This window comes from Emys orbicularis, chromosome 7, assembly GCF_028017835.1.
Source record: "Emys orbicularis isolate rEmyOrb1 chromosome 7, rEmyOrb1.hap1, whole genome shotgun sequence".
NCBI lineage: Eukaryota > Metazoa > Chordata > Testudines > Emydidae > Emys > Emys orbicularis.
In genome coordinates, this window is record NC_088689.1 from 13,031,892 (window position 1) to 13,049,554 (window position 17,663).

A 17,663-nucleotide genomic window follows, 5' to 3' on the forward strand; every position below is an offset into this window, starting at 1 on the left:
CCTCCTCTACCCACTGTGGTCTCCCACCATCTTCTGTGAGATTCTTTTCTTAGTTTAGATTATAAGATCCAAAGGGCAGGGACCTTCTCTTTGTACCTGTTTGTAAAGTGCCACGGACACCGAGGGTGCTATATAAATAATCAGTGCTAATGTATATCTTGTTTCCTTTTGACAGATCAGATAACAAAAGAAGATCTTGAACGTGTACTGCAAAAGTTCACAGGGGACGTAATGCAAGTTCCTCCACTGTAAGTTGTGTAGTACGCGGGCACTGCCAGCAGCATTAACCCACTTGGAGCATTTTTCAGCAGAAGCCAGTTTTGCCATAAATAGAGTTCTCTTCTGACAAGAAGATATTGGCAAGGCAGGTGCAACCTTTGGGTGGGCTAGAGTTTACTTTACTGCCTTTATCCTAATGCAGTGGTTCTCAAACTGTGGGTCACAACCCCATTAAAATGGGGTCGCCAGGGCTGGCTTAGACTTTCTGGGGCCTGAGCCCGAAACCCAAGCCCCACCGCCTGGGGCCAAAGACGAAGTCCAAGGGCTTCAGCCTTTGGCGGCGGGGCTCATGTTACAGGCCCCCTTGCCTGGGGCTAAAGCCCTTGGGCTTCAGCTTTGGCGCCCCCGCCCAGAGCGGTGTGGCTCAGGCTTTGGGCCCCCTCCCCACCTGGGGCAGTGAGGCTCGGTTGGGCTCAGACTTTGGTCCCCTCTCCTGGGGTCCTGTAGTAATTTTTGTTGTCAGAAGGGGGTCGCGGAGCAGTGAAGTCTGAGAACTCCTGTCCTAGTGCCTAAAACCAACTCCCATAGAAAAGCACATGGAGACTCAGAATTCACTCCTTGAGGATATTCAGCAAAGTTTGCACAGGGTCAGCCGCCCCACAATCAAGTAAAAAAAGGAATGAGTTTAATTCTTAAGTACCAACTTTATAAAATATTATGATAAAGAAACAATAATAATAATACCTTAATTTCTGTAACACGGCTCCTTTATAACCCACATACAGTACGTTATCTTCACAGTTATACATAAACATAAGTAAAGAAAACAAATAAAATATAAACAGGTGAGTCTCAACCGAAACACAGTGAGAAGTAACTCAGAGTTCCCAAAGACGTAGGTTAAGTTCACCTGAGTCTCAGCTACAGTCTTTGATCACTAAAATGTATACAGTCTGCTGAGTCAAAAGCACTGCAACATCATCTTCCCTCCACTTGCTTGCAAAAATCTCCAGCTGGAATCCATGCAGACTCTTCTTCCTCCTCTGCTAGTCAGGTAACTAATTAACCAACTGCCCAGTTTAAGTATATAGATTTAAAAAAAAAAAAAAAACCTGTTACAAGAAAAATACAAAATTAAGAAAAGCAAAACATAAATGACTCTTTCCCCATCGTCATTCAAATAAGAGAAAAGTTGGTGAATTATACAAGTTGAGACAATTTAACTAAAACAGTTTGGCTAAAATCAAGCAACCTTCCAAGTATACAATTAAAATGAAAGAAATTAGTTTTCCCTTCCAATTTCTTCTTTCTGCAGTTAACACCTCCAGGGCTTCCCTGTTGGAGGGTTAACAGTATCACTGACCTGCTGCAAAAGGCTTCAGAGTCAGGGGGAAACAGCCTGCTTTCTGCTGCTGTGTCTCCGCTTCTCCCAACCTACACACTTGCATATGACCTTTTGTAAAGCAGCTACCCTCATGGAGTCTGAGTCCAGTTACTGGGAAGGTACTGACCAGACCCAAAACTACCATACCCAATTCCAGAAACTTCTGAGGTGGAGTGTTAATTGTGCATCTGCCTAACAACAGTGAACCAGACACAACTCCTTCCTACCCATCCTTCTCTATAGATCGCTTAAAGAGAGATCCTTCTATTAGGCACGTGGGTTACACAGGCTGTAGGGTTTATTAACTTGACAAATTCAGAGCTGACGGTCACGTTGATTTTAACATCAGACATAAATTGTCACATTGTACTGTGTTTTGCGGCAAAATTTTAACATAGAGAAGGAATCTGATACTATTTTTGCAGGAGTTTGTCAGGACCCTGCATTATCTGCCAGTTAGCGAAGAATATTTTGAGACTTTCACTTCGTTCTGTAAACAGAATGGTACTTTAACTTCTGTGTTTAAAATTAAAAAAAAAGTTTGAGATTTCAATACTAGCTTCCTGAAAACTTAAGCCTATTTTCTGCAAGCTACATATAAATCACTTCTGGTAAACTTGGGTAGTTTTTCTCTTTTAACATTGTCCTGGGCTGATGACTACAGTGGTCTTTGGATAAGGCCCTTTGTCACCAATTAAATGAATCTAGTTTCATCAATAGTGGTCAGTTAGACGTACTGAAACAAGGCTGGGTAGTTGGCAATTGCTTCTCATGAGAGACTCAAGACTGAAGCAGTGGGGATATTCTGAGTCAGGGTCAAGGTGAAAGGAAGAGCTATATGAAGGAAGCTGTCTGTACAGCATCAGCTGCACTGCCTACTGATCATGGGCCCAACATAACATTCGGTAGTGTGTTGGTCCCGTAGGCTTCAGTGGGGCCATGTGTTTGAGTCCGTTACCATACCCACTATTGATTCCTCACTTTCATAAGCAATTAATTCAGTTATGAACCCTTTTTAAATGCAAGTATTGAATAGGTGACTAACATTTATTGCGCTTAACTATTTCTCGTATAAAGAGGCTCCTGTGTACAAATGATTTCAATAGTTCTTTTTTTTATGAGCACTTGGAGAGGATTAGGAGGCTAAAATATATCCTCCTGTAGTGCAGTATTAATAGGATTTGAGGATGGGAGGCTTGTTGCATTACAGCTGTATGACACACATTTGTACCGTCTATCCCATCAGCTATTCTGCTCTGAAGAGAGATGGACAAAGGCTGTCATCTCTGATGAAGAAAGGAGAAGCAGTGGAAGCAAAGCCTGCTAGGCCGGTTACGGTGTACAGCCTCTCTCTCCAAAACTTCCAGCCACCACTGTTCACGCTGGGTAAGGGCCAAAGATTTGATGTAGGCTGATGTTCCCAGCTAGTCTACACTCAACCTGGAAATGAAATAACTAAGTGGGTTTCAGTTCACATGGTTAGTTATTAGAGGTTTTTAAGATCAGGCTTGACAAAGCCCTGGCTGGGATGATTTAGTTGGGGATTGGTCCTGCTTTGAGCTGGGGGTTGGACTAGATGACCTCCTGAGATCGCTTCCAACCCTGATATTCTATGATTATTTCAGTGCGAGTCTGCACGTGGGCGCTTCATTTCGCAATAAGAGTGCCCCAATTCGATTTGACATAAGCTGATTTCGTATTCTCATTCTGTGGCGAAGTTGGCCGGGCTGGGAAGGGAATTATTCACACCCACCACAATTGCATTCCAACCCCTGGCTCACTCCCTCCTGAAAGGGGGCAGGGAAGAACAATGATATGACCCTGTTTCCAGTTTGCGGAGAGGAGATCCACACTCCCTTCTTCCATATGTAAAGAAATGTAGTTAACGCATTAGGACGCACAGAAATGAATTAGAGAAGCCTTTGAAAATCTTATCCTCCTTTAATATTGACAGTGAAGGCAGGACAGTTGTATGCCTTCTGGAATTACCCCGATTGCTCCCTTGGAAGCCCTTTGGTGTACTACATGTCGTGTTGTTAAAAGTGGGTATGGCCACTATATTTCAATGGTGTATGTTATTTAAATAGTTATTTTATGGTTGGGAGATTAGTAGCTGATCACTGTGGGAGGCAGGGAAGGGAAGGGAGGGGGAGTTAAGGAAGACAGGAATAGTAAAGATGTTTTTTATAATGTCACAGCTCGTGTCAGCTGTGCACTTTAAGTACAGTCAATATTTTAAAGTGTTCATTGTTGGTTTGGAGTAGCACTTAAAATGACTGTTTTTCATCACTGGAAAGATGAAACTTATGACCTTTTGAAACCTTTCAAATGAACGAGACTGAAGTATTTATTAAAATGCCAAGGCCAATAGTTAATTTATAATGCATTTGTTCAGTCACTGTTATGTTTGCTTTCTCTCCTCTCTGGCTTTGCAATCTCACCCGCACATATGTTACAGGATGAATAATTTATATTGTATCCTATAAATATTTTATCACTTGATTGTTTGCTTAGTGCATTTTTACATTTGTTGGGAGCACTGTTTCTATGTAAAGTAGATTTCATACTGGGCTGGGAATTTACTATGTCACTGTTAACATTCCAGATGTTGAATGTGGAGGTGGCTTTTATGTGAGAAGCCTGGTCAGTGACATCGGAAAAGGTAGGCATGGAAAAAGCATGACTGCGTACGGAATGTACATCTCTGCTAATAGAAGAATATTCTCCTTTTGCATATCTCTGGTCACCAGACCTAATGTGCTGGGCTGCAGTGGTGTCATTCACTTTCGTGTACTAAGGTAGTTGCCTCTGGAGCATAAAGGAAAGAAGGGTAAATAATTGTAAAGGAATCACAAGGGAGAGAATAAAAATGGAGAAGGTGAAAGTGTTGGGCAGGAAAAAAAAAATACAAGGCCCTGTGATTTTTATTTATTTATTCACCGCTTGATCCTTTAAAGGACAAATACAAAGACATGGTCCCTGCCCCAAATTTCTCCTTTTGATTGCATTTCAAATTCATTTTGAAATCCTCCCACGCCTGAGGAGATTAGGATGAAGAACAGTCTCTGAAATATACTCCTATGTCCAAAGGCCAACTCTGTGTGTGCTGTATCCTTGTGAACCTGATTCGGAATCTCTTCTGTCTCAGTGGTGATTAATTACTGCATTGGTATTTATCATAGATTGTTCCTCATTTTATACTGTTCTAGTAAGTGATATAAAGTAAAATTTTAGAAAAGCCTAAGCCTTATTTTTAAAAGGGATTGAGGCTCCTAAATCTCTTTAAAAGTCAGTGGAACTTAAGCTCCAAAATCCCAAAGTCACTTTTGAAAATTTTACCCTGGATCTGTTTTAACTTGCATTACTAATTTTCTTTTTGTATTTTGATATGAATATGCAAAATCTCCTGAAGACCTTTGATCAGATTCTGATCTCCTTTACTCTGAAGTAAACCTGTTGAAATTGTTCCAGACTTACACTGATGTAAGTGAGATGAGAATCTGAATAGGAGTCCCTTTTCTCCAACTAAAAATATATGAAAAAAATTATATATAATTAGCTCACTAGGGATTTTGAACAAGATCCATCGTTTTTAACTTGAATATTCACCTTTTCTGGCTGCTTTCTCCTTTTTATACTATAGAACTCTCTTCCTGTGCCAATGTGCAAGAGCTGACCCGGACCAAACAAGGACCATTTACACTAGAGGAGCATGCACTTCATGAAGACAAATGGACAATTGATGAAATTGCACAGTCCTTGGAGCATTGCATGTCTTTTCTTGCAGTAGAGCCATCTCTTAAAAAATTAAAGACTGAACATTCTGAAGAATCCACTGTGAATTGTGAAGATAAGTGATGTCAGGTCAAGGAAAAAGACTGAATGATTGAGACCTCTTAAGATTGGAGTGGGATTGTCTTGCCTTGGTGTGTAAATTTACAACCTTGTGCATTGAGGATGACAAATTGCAAGGCAAAGAAAATGATCCCTTTCTATCTTTTTCTTGTGTTAAGCTACATGCACGTGCACACCCAGTGTCCAGCATTTATTATTTCCTCACTCATATTCTGCACTGCACACTGTAAATGGGTCTGTCACTAATGTAAACTCCTCCTTGTACTCTTGAAAGACCTTGCAAGATACATTTTTGATATTACATTTGCAATAAAAACGTTGTTTAAATTTTGCGAAATGTTCCTGGAAGGGGGGAAATAATTGGTTTTCTTTCTGTAGCTGTTACTCAAATTCAGATATTGGAAAATGGAAACCGAATTCCATGCCAATTTGAAAGATGCAAACATGTGGAATGGCACTTTTATTTTGAGTTCTTATGAGATTTCTTGAAATAGAAATGATCCCCTTGTAGTCCTTATTACATGGATTGGTCTGTCAGTGGAATTTCACTGAGGGGCTGGTCAGCATTGCCCTGAATGAGTTGTAATATAATAAATACCATGATGGACATTTCAGTTTAGCTGAACTGCTTATGCATATAAACAGTAAGAAACACAATATTGTCACTGACTCTCTCTCTGCATAGAGATGCGCAGATCTTCATATTGGTAAAATGTCATAATTTCTGTCTGCAAATAAATTGAGATTATAGTCACCTGTTGTGCTCTTTATGGGATGGAAGGGATTCACCTCTTGTCCCAGTGTATTGCCTCAGGTTCCCTAATCAGCTCCAGTGGCTTGGATGGAGGCCTGAGGCCAGTGTAGTGCTGGGTTTTGACCAGTGAGGCCCTGTAGTGAAGCAAAGGCTCACAGGAGCGGCGCCTCCTGCTTGTCGTCTCGGGAATTAGCACTCCAGCATACAGAATGCCTCCTACTGGCCAGTGTCTTGCCTGCCTTAGGGCTCCCGTGTCCCTACTGGATCCCAGTGCCCCTTACCTCAGGGTTCTGCCCCAGCAGTCCCCACACTCTGGGTCTCCCCTCCCAGGGGAACCCCCAACTCTCTAAACCCACCTTGCCTCAGTGGCTACTGCCAGTCATCATCTAGCCCCCACTCACTGGGGCAGACTGCAGTCTACAATGGCCACTCATATTGGCAAGGGGTTAGAACCAGCTGCCTCTGCCTATTCCCAGGCTGTATCTCTGCAACCCCAGTACTGCTTCATAGGCCTTCATCAAGGCCTGCAGCCTGGGAGTTTACCAGGCTGGAGCTCCTTTGCCCTATTCCCCAGCACTGCTCTGGTTCAGGTACCTTCCTCTCAGGCAGCTAGCCGTTCTCCCTCCAGAGCTGGAGAGAGACTCCTCCAGCTTCTGGCCCACAGCCCTCTTATCAGGGCCAGTGGGACCCTAATTGAGTTGGCCACAGCTGTGGCTGCTACTCCAATCAGCCTAGCTTGGCTGTTTTAAGCCCTGTTCTTCAGGAGTGGGGCAGCTGCCCCACTACAGGCCCCCATTAGCAGTTGTGTTGGTGACAAAGTGACCCACCATAAAGGATTTAAGTTGCTCAGCTGGGGCTTGATCTAAAGCCCGTTGAAGTCAATGTGAGCCTTTCAGTTGATTTGAGTTGTATTTAGATCAGACCCCTACTGACTTACAGCCTGAAGGTTGTTGGAGACCGTTGGAAAGCACTACTATCATAAGTTCTTTCCACATAAGTTCTATCCCACCATACTTTCCTTCTGGAAGAAGGGGTAGCACAGTAACAGCCTGAAGATGAGCATTATTGACCCTACTTAGAAGAAGTTAGCAGAGGGTCACCAGCCCTCTTGTAGTGAGTACTGGGGATGTGCAGTTTAGTAAGGAAGTAATCACTGAGATAAACTCTTGCTTCATGTTGCCTGAAGGATTAATGATTGAAGGCAACTGTCAGCTAAGTGGGATGGATTGGCCATTGTTACAGGAGACCACCATTTTAAGGCCAAAGCGTATGATCTTCTGGTCTGCCCTTCTGTCCTACTATAACATAGGGCATAGAGTATCATCTGGTTATTCCTGAAGTGCAGGAAATTACTCTTCCTTTCTATGCAAGTGAACACTACCAAGCCCAGTAGCTTGTAGCTGCATTAGAGTGTATTTTTTATAGACACATATTAAACCTTGATTTAAAGACTCCAAGTGATTGATGAATTCACCACTTCCCTTGGAAAATTGTCCCAGTGATGGGTCTCACAGATGAGCACCCTACTTACCAGCTATAGAGTCATTTTCCCTTCCTCTCTCTGGACCAGTGAATATTCAAGTATTTTATACAAAGTAGAAGAGCTTCAGCAGGAGAGACTGAGAGACACCCATCTCAAGCTACCCAGTGGTTATGTTACCAATTTGGGAGGTGAGAGACCCAAGTTCAAGTCCCTGCTCCAATGACTATTGAAGTATTTATACAAACTGGAACCGCTTCAACGGGAGAGATTGAGACCTGCTACAGAATACCCCACAGCCCAGCAGTTCAGGCACTCTCCTGTGAGGGGTAGGTTCCCTGCTTCACATTAGCAGAGTAGGAAACTGAACCTGGGTCTCCCACATCCCAGGTGAGTGCTAATTATTGGGCCATAGGTTTATAAGGGAGGTGGCACCACCTCTTCCTCCTCCTTCCACCACAACCACATCTTTTTTTCTGGAACTACCCAGAGACCCCAAAAAATCAGTTATTTTCCCAGTTCTGTCTACAACAGGCAACGTAGTTAGCATTTTTTCTTCTGTCTCCCCAAAGGAAACCAAATGAAATAGCAAACAATCACCTTTCAGTATACATCTCTTGAATGATCAAAGACTTGGATTAAAGCCCTGGTTTTTTTAAACTGTCTATCCCAATCTTCCTAGGCTCTTGCAAAAGCCTAATTAGTGTTATCCCAGTGGTCCTGTAGAATTGAATGGTAAGCTTTCACTTTGTTCATATATCCTGGGGATATCTTTCTGGTTTTTTTTCCAATAGCCAGCAAGAATAGTCTGCCAGTCTAGTTGTTATATCTACAGGGAGTTGTTTCGGAGGAAAGGATTGGAACTGAAAATCTCCTTTTCTGTTGTTAGGTAACATATGTACATAGTGCTATAACTGTCTCACACATTCGTCTCATCTGTTTGCTTGGTGTTTACCACTTTTCTCAGTATTCTTTTTAAGCTTTCTAAATATTCTTAAATTCAGCAGAGTGACCTATATTTTCTTCTGCCTTTGAGTGAGTTTGATGCTGTCTAATCTGCTGCAGGCATTACCAATGTACTTATAATTTTCGTAACAAAGGGCCTGTTCCAAAGCCTATTACAATCAATGGAAAGGCTCCCATTGACTTGTATGGGCTTTGGATAAGACCCAAAGTGCTAAGCAAAATCTATACAGAAAGCAGAGAAAGAGAGGGTGTGTGTGTCTGTCTGTCTAATCAGGCATTTTCCTGCGTCATCTTTGAGGGTTTGTGAAGAGGCATGTAGACAAAAAATCTTGCCATAGGCTGTCTAAGGAGTACAGAGTTCGGTTCAAGCCCTGCATAGGAGTGACCCTGCTACTTGAGAGAATGCCTTTCCCTCTACAAACTTGACTTTCCATAAAAGTTTTGTTTCCTTGTGACACATGGTCAAGCCACAGAGTAGGCTTGTGAGGGCAGTGGTCAGAACTTTCTCAGGGGTTGGGGCCTGAACTCTGGGCCTTGCCCCCACCAGAGGGAAGAACAACCATGAAAACTTTCTCACTTTCAGAACTAAATAAAAAACTTATTTCTTCTGCTTAGTTTTCCCTCAGCGAGTTCCTCATTCCTTCATCCTCTCTGACCCACAGATAAAAAGCTATAAGATAATAGTTTCCTCTCCAATCTGGGAAAGAAGGAAGAAAGCACATGTTCCTGTTTTAAAATATCTGCATGGTGCCCAGTATCTACAGTAGGGAGCAGCACCTAGAAGACGTTTGTGTAAAGAGTGAGCTTGACAGGACTGTATCAGTCGGTGAAGCCATGAATGAGGTATGCATCGCATTCCAAAGACTTGTCCATACAACCCCTCACAAGGTGGTAGCGTAGAGGGAACTGATCCTCAACATTGGGCTATCTGTCCCATAACTCAGACTACCCTATCTCTTTCCCTGTGCCGCTTCCTATGTGCTCAGCTTGGTCTCTTTATTGGTCCTTTCCTGGTTGTTCTCATGTTCTTTAATGGACCACTCCCTACCAGGTCTACTCTCCCTGCAGAGATTCCCCTCCCTGAACACAGGCTACCCTTATATCTCCCAGCAGTCCTGGGCCCTAGTGACTTGCTACTGTCACATTTCTCTTGTACACTTAGGGGGGCAGGCTACACCTGGCATAGGTGCAGCTCATAATGTCAATGTCACAGCTCAGAATAGCTACTTCAGGGATGCTTTAAAAAGTTGTTCAAAATATTTTGGGACTACTCCTTGTATCCCTAAAAAAACAACAAGCAGTCTGGTGGCATCTGAAGAAGTGAGGTTTTTTTACCTACAAAAGCTTATGCCCAAATAAATCTGATAGTCTTTAAGGTGCCACCGGACTTCTTGTTGTTTTTGTGGATACAGACTAACACAGCTACCCCCTGATACTTGACTCCTTGTATCCCTCTGTTTGTAAAGACCAGATAGAGCCTTAGCTACTGTGAGCCCTGCTGAATGGGGACCAGAGGAAGTTGCTGAGATCTGAAAAAAGGATCTAAAACCTTTTTCTAGAAATAAAAATTCTCATGACCTTAAAGTCCAATATCTTGGAACTTTCCAGGGCTGGAAATGAGTGCTCAGTCCCATTGGGAACCTTGGAATCTTTCTGCCCAATGGTAACTCCTATTTTCTTTTAAACACTTAATGGATGGCAGACTTTAAACTCACACTTTAGGTCTAGAAGAGCTGCCTCTTTTCCAGAGCTGAATAGCACAACTGTCCAGGGCATTGGTTAGGGATGATTTGGGAAGAAAGAAAATGTATTTTTGTGAAGGTTGACATAAGAAGTACCAAGAACACAAATGAGATGTGTTAGTGGTCAGATGACAGGTGAGGTGGTCAGAATTGCATGCTAAATCTATTGTATGGCTCTGCAACATGCCACATATGTAGAGATGATATGCAATACATAGGCACTATGTAATTTTTATGGGCATCGTTACCAGGAAAAGGCTTGATTGGAAAAGTATGGTTTGTTTTTCAAGCTGAATACAATCACACTGAGCTCAGTCTCGTCATCTCTGGTACACAGTAATGTTCCAGCCTTGTCAGTCTCTGCATCTGTTGGGCATGCACCTTTGCCACAGCTGCTTCCATGTTCTTGCCAAGGGTTTTATAATTTATCGCTGTTTCATGTTTTTGCACAGTTGGAATCCTACTTTTCTTACAAGGTCAGCTTTTAAATGTGAGGTTCTCTTCCTAAACTCCAGTCATCTTATTGCAACAATTCTCCAGTATTCCTTTGCATTTTTGATTATTTCTAGTGTTGCATTGTTGATTTGTGTTTTTTAAAGTAATCAGTGGCGTCTTATGTATCCTTATCAACCGTGGGATTCTGTCCATGTATTCCATAATTGTTTTCATCAGTAGTTTAGAATTTAGTCTCTTATCCTTTAGCTTTTTTCTTCTCAACTTACATTGTTACTATTTATAATAGGGGAAGTAAAAAAAAGGGGAAAAAAAGCCAAATTTTCAATAACAGACCAAAATTTTTGGATAGTTAAATTTTTTGTTTACTTTAAATGTATGATAGTTTAATTGCACAACTCATCAGTATACTTTACTTCAAAATTCTCAGTACTGGGTTACTAGAGTACCAGTTCCTTTTCACTGGCCAAGGTAAAGAAAGTTTTGTGTGTGTGCGTGTGCGCACATGTTTCCAGTATAGAGTAGCCATAGGAAAATCATGCAGGACAGTGTGAATTCAGCCAGCCTGAATTACTGTCCCCATTAAGAAGCAGTCATTGTTTCCAATGGGTTCTCTGGGAAACTTCCTGATGAAGTAGAGTGCCAGTAGTTAAGTGCATCCCAAATAACCATTGTCCACAAACTTTATAAGTGTACTCTCTCTCTGCTATTCTCTAAATCATTGATGAAGATATTGAACAGAACCGAGCCCAGAACTGATCTCTTCGGGACCCCACTGGATATGTCCTGCCAGCTTGACTGTGAACCACTGATAACTACTCTCTGGGAACAGTTTTCCAAGCAGTTATGCATCCACCTTATAGTAGTTCTATCTAGGTTGTATTTCCCTAGTTTGTTTATGAGAAGGTCATGCGAGAGAGTATCAAAAGCCTTACTAAAGTCAAGATCTACCACTTTCCCCACATCCACAAGGCCTGTTACCCTGTCAAAGAAACCTATTAGGTTGGTTTGACATGATTTGTTCTTGACAAATCCATGCTGACTCTTACTTAGCACCTTATTAGCTTCTAGGTGTTTGCTCCATTATCTTTCCAGGTACTGAAGTTAAGCTGACTGGTCTGTTATTCCCCTTTTTATAGATTGGCACTATATTTGCCCTTTTCCAGTGCTCTGGAAAATCTCTCTTTCCCCCCCGCCCCATCTTCTATGACTTTTCAAAGATAATCGCTAATGGCTGAGGTCTCTTCAGTCAGCTCCTTGAGTATTCTAGGATGTCTGTCATCAGGCCCAGATGACTTGAAACCATCTAATTTATCTAAATAATTTTTAACTTGTTCTTTCCCTATTTTAGCCACTGATCCTATCTCATTTTCACTGGCAGTCACTGTTATCATCAAAAGCTTGAGGAGTTTTATATGAAAATACATAATACAAATTCTTATTGCATTCTTTACCTATAAGAAGCATTGTTTTCCATTTCAGCTATTTAAAAGATCCTATTGTATGATGCCCTTCAAAAGGCAATATGTACCACTCTGGCTTTTTATCAAATTGAAATAAATATTAATTACAACATAGTTATTTTCTGTGTGCATATACAGAAAGATACTTTAGTTCACATTAGAATTTTTATTGCTTTACACAGTTGCTTTATTTAAGTTCTTTTTATATAGTAATAATATGCATTCACACATACTGGATGTACTGTAATTTGAACACTATGTACTCTTTGTATATAAATACCGTATATAGTGTAACATTCATGCTTCCATTTTAATGTTAGATGTACACAGCAATAGAAGAATACCTTTTTTCTTGATTTTTATACTCTAGTTTAACTCTGGGTCAAGTATTTTAGACTGTATTCAGCAAGTATGTAAGCATGTGCCTAACTTTAAAGCATGTGATGAATCCTATTTACTTCAATGGAACTACCTGAGTGCTCAAAAGTAGGCACATACTTCAATGCCTTGCTGAATTGGGGCCTTAATTATTTCATGTCCAGATCTGTGATTCTCTCTTCTCACAGACATGAGTTGCTGGACTGAAACAATACATGTATATGGTACGAAAACAGAAACATGCTCTGAGTAGAATGAATACTAATTGTCTGGCATCAGATTTTATTTTTTTCTCTGCCCAATGAAAATCTAATGGCTCTTGCTTTAAAAAATATTGTCAGAGTTGAATTAATGTTTCAAAAATGTGTTTGCCTAGTAGATCCATTAATGTCCTCTGAAGGATGCTCTAAAAACTGTGCAAAATAGAGAAACGTTGGTTGTTGACTATTTTAATGATGGGCTTCTGCAGTTGGGATTATGAACTCTGTTATTGAGCGATATCCCATCTCTGTAGATAAAGCTTCCTGTCCTTTCCACATGGATCTGTGGATTTTAGCTGCTGCTAACAGGTCTAGAGATCCCTGGCTCCAACCTCCTGCACCCCCTTGTAAATATTTTCTAAGGTGGGAGAGGCAAGTACCAGACAGTGATGACATAAACCTATGTTATTTGTGAAGGAAAGTATATTTACAGAGGTCTGCTTTGTATTCATCTATTTGTAGTACCAACCTTTTGGGAAAAAAATGTCCTTATATAACCAAAACAGTCTGTTACTGTCCAAAACAAGTAATAGCACGTATAGGAGAGGCATTGTAGCGAGGAGGCATGGCCTCCTTCAGAGGCAGACGTGGAGGGAACGTCGCAAGCCGCCTTGTGGTGGAGCCAGGAGGACCACGCCTGCATGCCGGAAGCAGAGGGGCAGGACAGGAAGGGGACGTATAAAAGGCTGGCCCAGCAGCTTAGTTGGGAGAGAGCTGCTGAGGGAGACACACGTGTCTTCCTTGCTGTAGCCCTGGAAGGGTGAAAGCAGCCCTGGAAAGGGCTACAGCAGAGTAAGAGGGATTAAGAACAGCTGGGGAAGCTGAGTGGGTAGCTGACCACAGCTGTGGCCAGCTTAATCAGGGCCCAGCCGGCCCTTATAAGAGGGCTGGGGCCAGAAACCACAGAGAGTCCCTCTCTCTAGCATTTTGAGAGGGATGGGCCTGGCTGCTGAGCAGGGTACCTAAAGTGGAGCAGAGCTGGGGAAAGGCCAGAGGAGCTGGGGAGCTCCGGCCTGGAAACCCCCCAGGCTGCAGGCCTTGCTAAAGGCCCAGAAGGTACTGGGGTTGCAGAGGGGCAGCCCAAGGGTAGGCAAAGGCAGCAGGTCCAAACCCTCTTTGCCGATGATGAGTGGCAATTACACTGCAGTCCGCCCCAGTGAGCGGCAGTAGCCAAAGACTGAGGTGAGGTGGGGGTTGAGGGTTCCCTGGGGAGGGGAGACCCAGTGACACTGCGGGGTCTTGCAGGGGGCAGAACCCTGAGGGAAGGAGCACTGGGGTCTGGGAGGGACACCGAGGCCAGCGGCAAGCGAGACATTGGCCGGCAGAGGGCGCTCCAAGGCTGGAAAAGCTAATTCTCTGGACAACCAGCAGGAGGTGCCGCAGCAGTGAGTTGTCACACCTTTACACCTGCTGCTGGAGTGAGATGCCGAGGAGAACCATGGCTGCCCCGAGGGCCTGCATGAGCTTCCCGAGACCCCTGCCACTCCCGATTCTGAGGAGCTGTTACTGCTACCCTTGGTGGTATATCCTGGGGAGATACATGATGAATCCTGGGAGCAGGTATGCCCGGGAGGGAGAGTAGGAAGAAGCCTAGGGAAACTAGGCAACAGTCTGGTTAAGAGCTGGCTTTATACAAGGTCAGCATGTTGTGGGCGGATCCCTGCTGACCCAGTGGCGGACCACTCCGTTACTCTTAGGGCCCTGGGCTGGGACACGGTGGAGCTGGGCAGGCCTGCATCCCCCCCTGCCACCTCGCCCCTGGGGTGGCAGTACTCCCCGCCCTTAGGCCAGGAGGCCTGCATCAGCCTACAGTCCGCTGAGCTAAGACACTAGACTGTGACCCCTGCCTGAGCCTGCTACACTGTTTGGGTGCTTCACCCCAGCCTGAGCCCTAATGACTGACTGCCCTGCCCTGCCCTGACCGAGGGCTTGGGATCATAGACTGCAGGCGCTCCACCCTAACTGTAGGTCAGAGCCTTGCGATTTGCTGCCCCACCCTACTTAAAGGCTACATGCATAAATTGCTATAGCTCTGCCTGACTGCAGGCCAGAGTCCTGATTGTTTACTGCCCCACCCTGCTTGAGGTGGGGCTTATACTTGCTACAGCTCTGCTTGACTGAAGGGCAGAGTCCTGGCTGTTTGCTGCCCCACCCTGTGTGCAGGGCCGGCACCAGCGCAGCAAGCAGGTGCTTGGGGTGGCCAACGGAAAGGGGCGGCACGTCCAGCTCTTCGCCGGCAGGTCCCTCAGTCCCTCTCGGAGGGAAGGACCTGCAGCCAAATTACTGCCGAAGAATGAAGCGGCGGCGGTAGAGCTGCCATCAATTGCGGCTTTTTTTTTTTTTTTTTTTGGCTGCTTGGGGCAGTAAAAATGCTGGAGCCGGCCCTGCCTGCGTGAGGGCTGGGTTTATAACTTGGTCCTGCTCTGCCCTGACCATGGGCTAGAACCCACACTGTTTGCGGCCCCTCCCTACTTGAAGGCCGGGGCCTGTTGAGTACTGCTAATTCCCCCTCTCTTTGTTTTGAGCATCCTCTGACTGCGAGGAGGCGTGGCCTCCCAGAGGTGGACACGAAGGGATGGCCATGACTGCCTACAGGCATGTTACAGGTTGGGCGTCCCCACTGAACTCCAACATGCATATCTGAGAGAGGCCATCACTAACAGCACCAGCAAGATGGCCCTGTTCCTTTGACTGCTCTACCCTTTCACTTTTCCCTGGTCCTTCTCACTGCCGCATGGTCCGAGTCAGAGCTTCTGCTGGCCTCTCGTCCTTTGTGACACATTTTGCAAACTTTTCTCAAAAACCTGTTTTTTATTCTTTTATTTAGTCAGGATTTTGTTGTTCTATGTAATTTCTTGTTTCTGAAAGTTTTGTATGATTATAGATGGAAGAAGCTGCTCCAGTGGTTTCCTGCCAAATAATCCACTCCCTTTTGCCAGCACCCATGTCTGGGTACTGGGCATAGGATTTTCATCAGTTTTCTGTAGTAATTTTCTTGTTTCTGAAAGTTTTCTGCAAGTCTGAGAACTTGGGGATTTTTTTTGTTTCTGAGATTCCTGCTTTATATTAGGTTGGAGCTGGATGTTTTCCTCGAGCTATCCTTCTCCTCAGAATCTACGAGATGTATATCTGTGTCATTGCAACAATCCATTGAGTTTGTGATTAACAGCTCTATGAAACAAGGCTACAATCTGGGAATGTTATTGACTGAGCTTCTGGAAAGGACTGGCTTGAAGCAACCAGTTGTCAGGAGGACGACATTACTGGGAGCTCTCAGTGAGTCAAGAAAAATGATAGGGTCTGAAAAGACTGTCCAGTCACATTGTGGCACAAGGCTAGAAAGAAGAAATTTATAGCATTTGTTTTCAGTCCTAGTAGATTGTGAAAATCTGGACCTTATATTGTCACAGGTCCCTCAGAGTATCAGACCTTTATTGGTGTTAATCAAGGACTGAGTATACATACATTGAGCATTGGCCTGCTAAACCCAGGGTTGTGAGTTCAATCCTTGAGGGGGCCATTTAGGGATATGGGGCAAAAATCTGTCTGAGGATTGGCCCTGCTTTGAGCAGGGGGTTGGACTAGATCAGTGGTTCCCAAACTGGGGTTCATGAACCCCTGGTGGTTCTCAAAATGTTACAGGGGGTTCTCAGGAAAATATTCCCTAATGGCGGACAGAGCCGTCCCTAGGGACCCCGGGCAGCACGGGGCCAGCAGCCCAGAGCCCCTGGACTTCCAAGAGCTAAGTAGATCAACACAAGAATTCCTACCACACTGAGGAGCTTCAACTTCAAGACTCCTTATAAGAAATGGATAGGGAGGTGGATAATTTTTGCTGTATTTAAAATTAATAGGCAGCTAGTATTGTTTTTAAAATTATTATGAAGAACAAGTTTAAGCTTTGTTGTAACGTGCATTGTTTGCCTGGCTTGCTCAAGACCTGAATGCTTGTGTAGGAGGAACTCTGAGTTGGCTTCTTAAATACCTTCATGCTGTTTCACATCTGATATTCCTTGATGAAACATAGGAGTCTTGTCTTATAACAGGCTTATTCAAAGTGAGACAAGCTATGAAAGTGAGATTTTGGAAGAGTGATGCCGTTTTCATAATATAAGAAAAATACTGTAATGATAATTAATAATAAACAGTGTGTAGTAAGCATGTCATAAAAAAAATTATATTCCCAAGATCACTGCTTTTATCATTTATACTCAGGTAAAGGAGAAAATCCCTGGAAATATTCATTTTTAGAGGGGGGTTCACGAGACTTGACATTTTAGTGAAAGGGGTTCACAGGTTATTAAAGTTTGGGAACCACTGGACTAGATGACCTCCTGAGGTCCCTTCCAACCCTGATAGTCTATGATTCTATACATTAGCAAGTTCCTGAATGGTGGCTCTGTGTAGCTTTCACTCACTGTTTACACTGACTGAGCTTAGCATTTTTTAAAACTTTTGTTTTAAGGGTTAAACCTGAGTGTTTGCAATTTCCTAATAAAATGTAGTGGGAAATTAATAAAGTTTAAATTCAAATGTATTCAAATAAAGATTCTGCTTACATTTTTTTAGTGCAATTTGCCAAGGTCCTCACTCCTTCAATGACATCCTAGCGGACTGCCCCCTGTAGCCATGTAATGACCTGTTGTCTTTAATCGTGCTTTATGCAGGCAGGTACAAAAAGCCAACTGTGTGGATCTTATAGCAGAATC

General features: G+C 43.4%; 1 protein-coding gene across 1 annotated transcript in view; it reads left to right on the forward strand.

Annotated features, from left to right (window-relative positions):
• Window positions 1-6,203, forward strand: part of TRUB1 (TruB pseudouridine synthase family member 1) — a 45,310-nt gene extending 39,107 nt beyond the window's left edge. The window contains exons 5-8 of the mRNA XM_065407947.1: window positions 176-248; window positions 2,850-2,989; window positions 4,209-4,265; window positions 5,247-6,203. Of these exons, the coding sequence (XP_065264019.1) occupies window positions 176-248; window positions 2,850-2,989; window positions 4,209-4,265; window positions 5,247-5,461 (485 nt within the window). The 3' untranslated portion in view covers window positions 5,462-6,203. The remainder of the gene's footprint in view (window positions 1-175; window positions 249-2,849; window positions 2,990-4,208; window positions 4,266-5,246) is intronic.
• The last annotated feature ends 11,460 nt before the right edge of the window (window positions 6,204-17,663 follow it).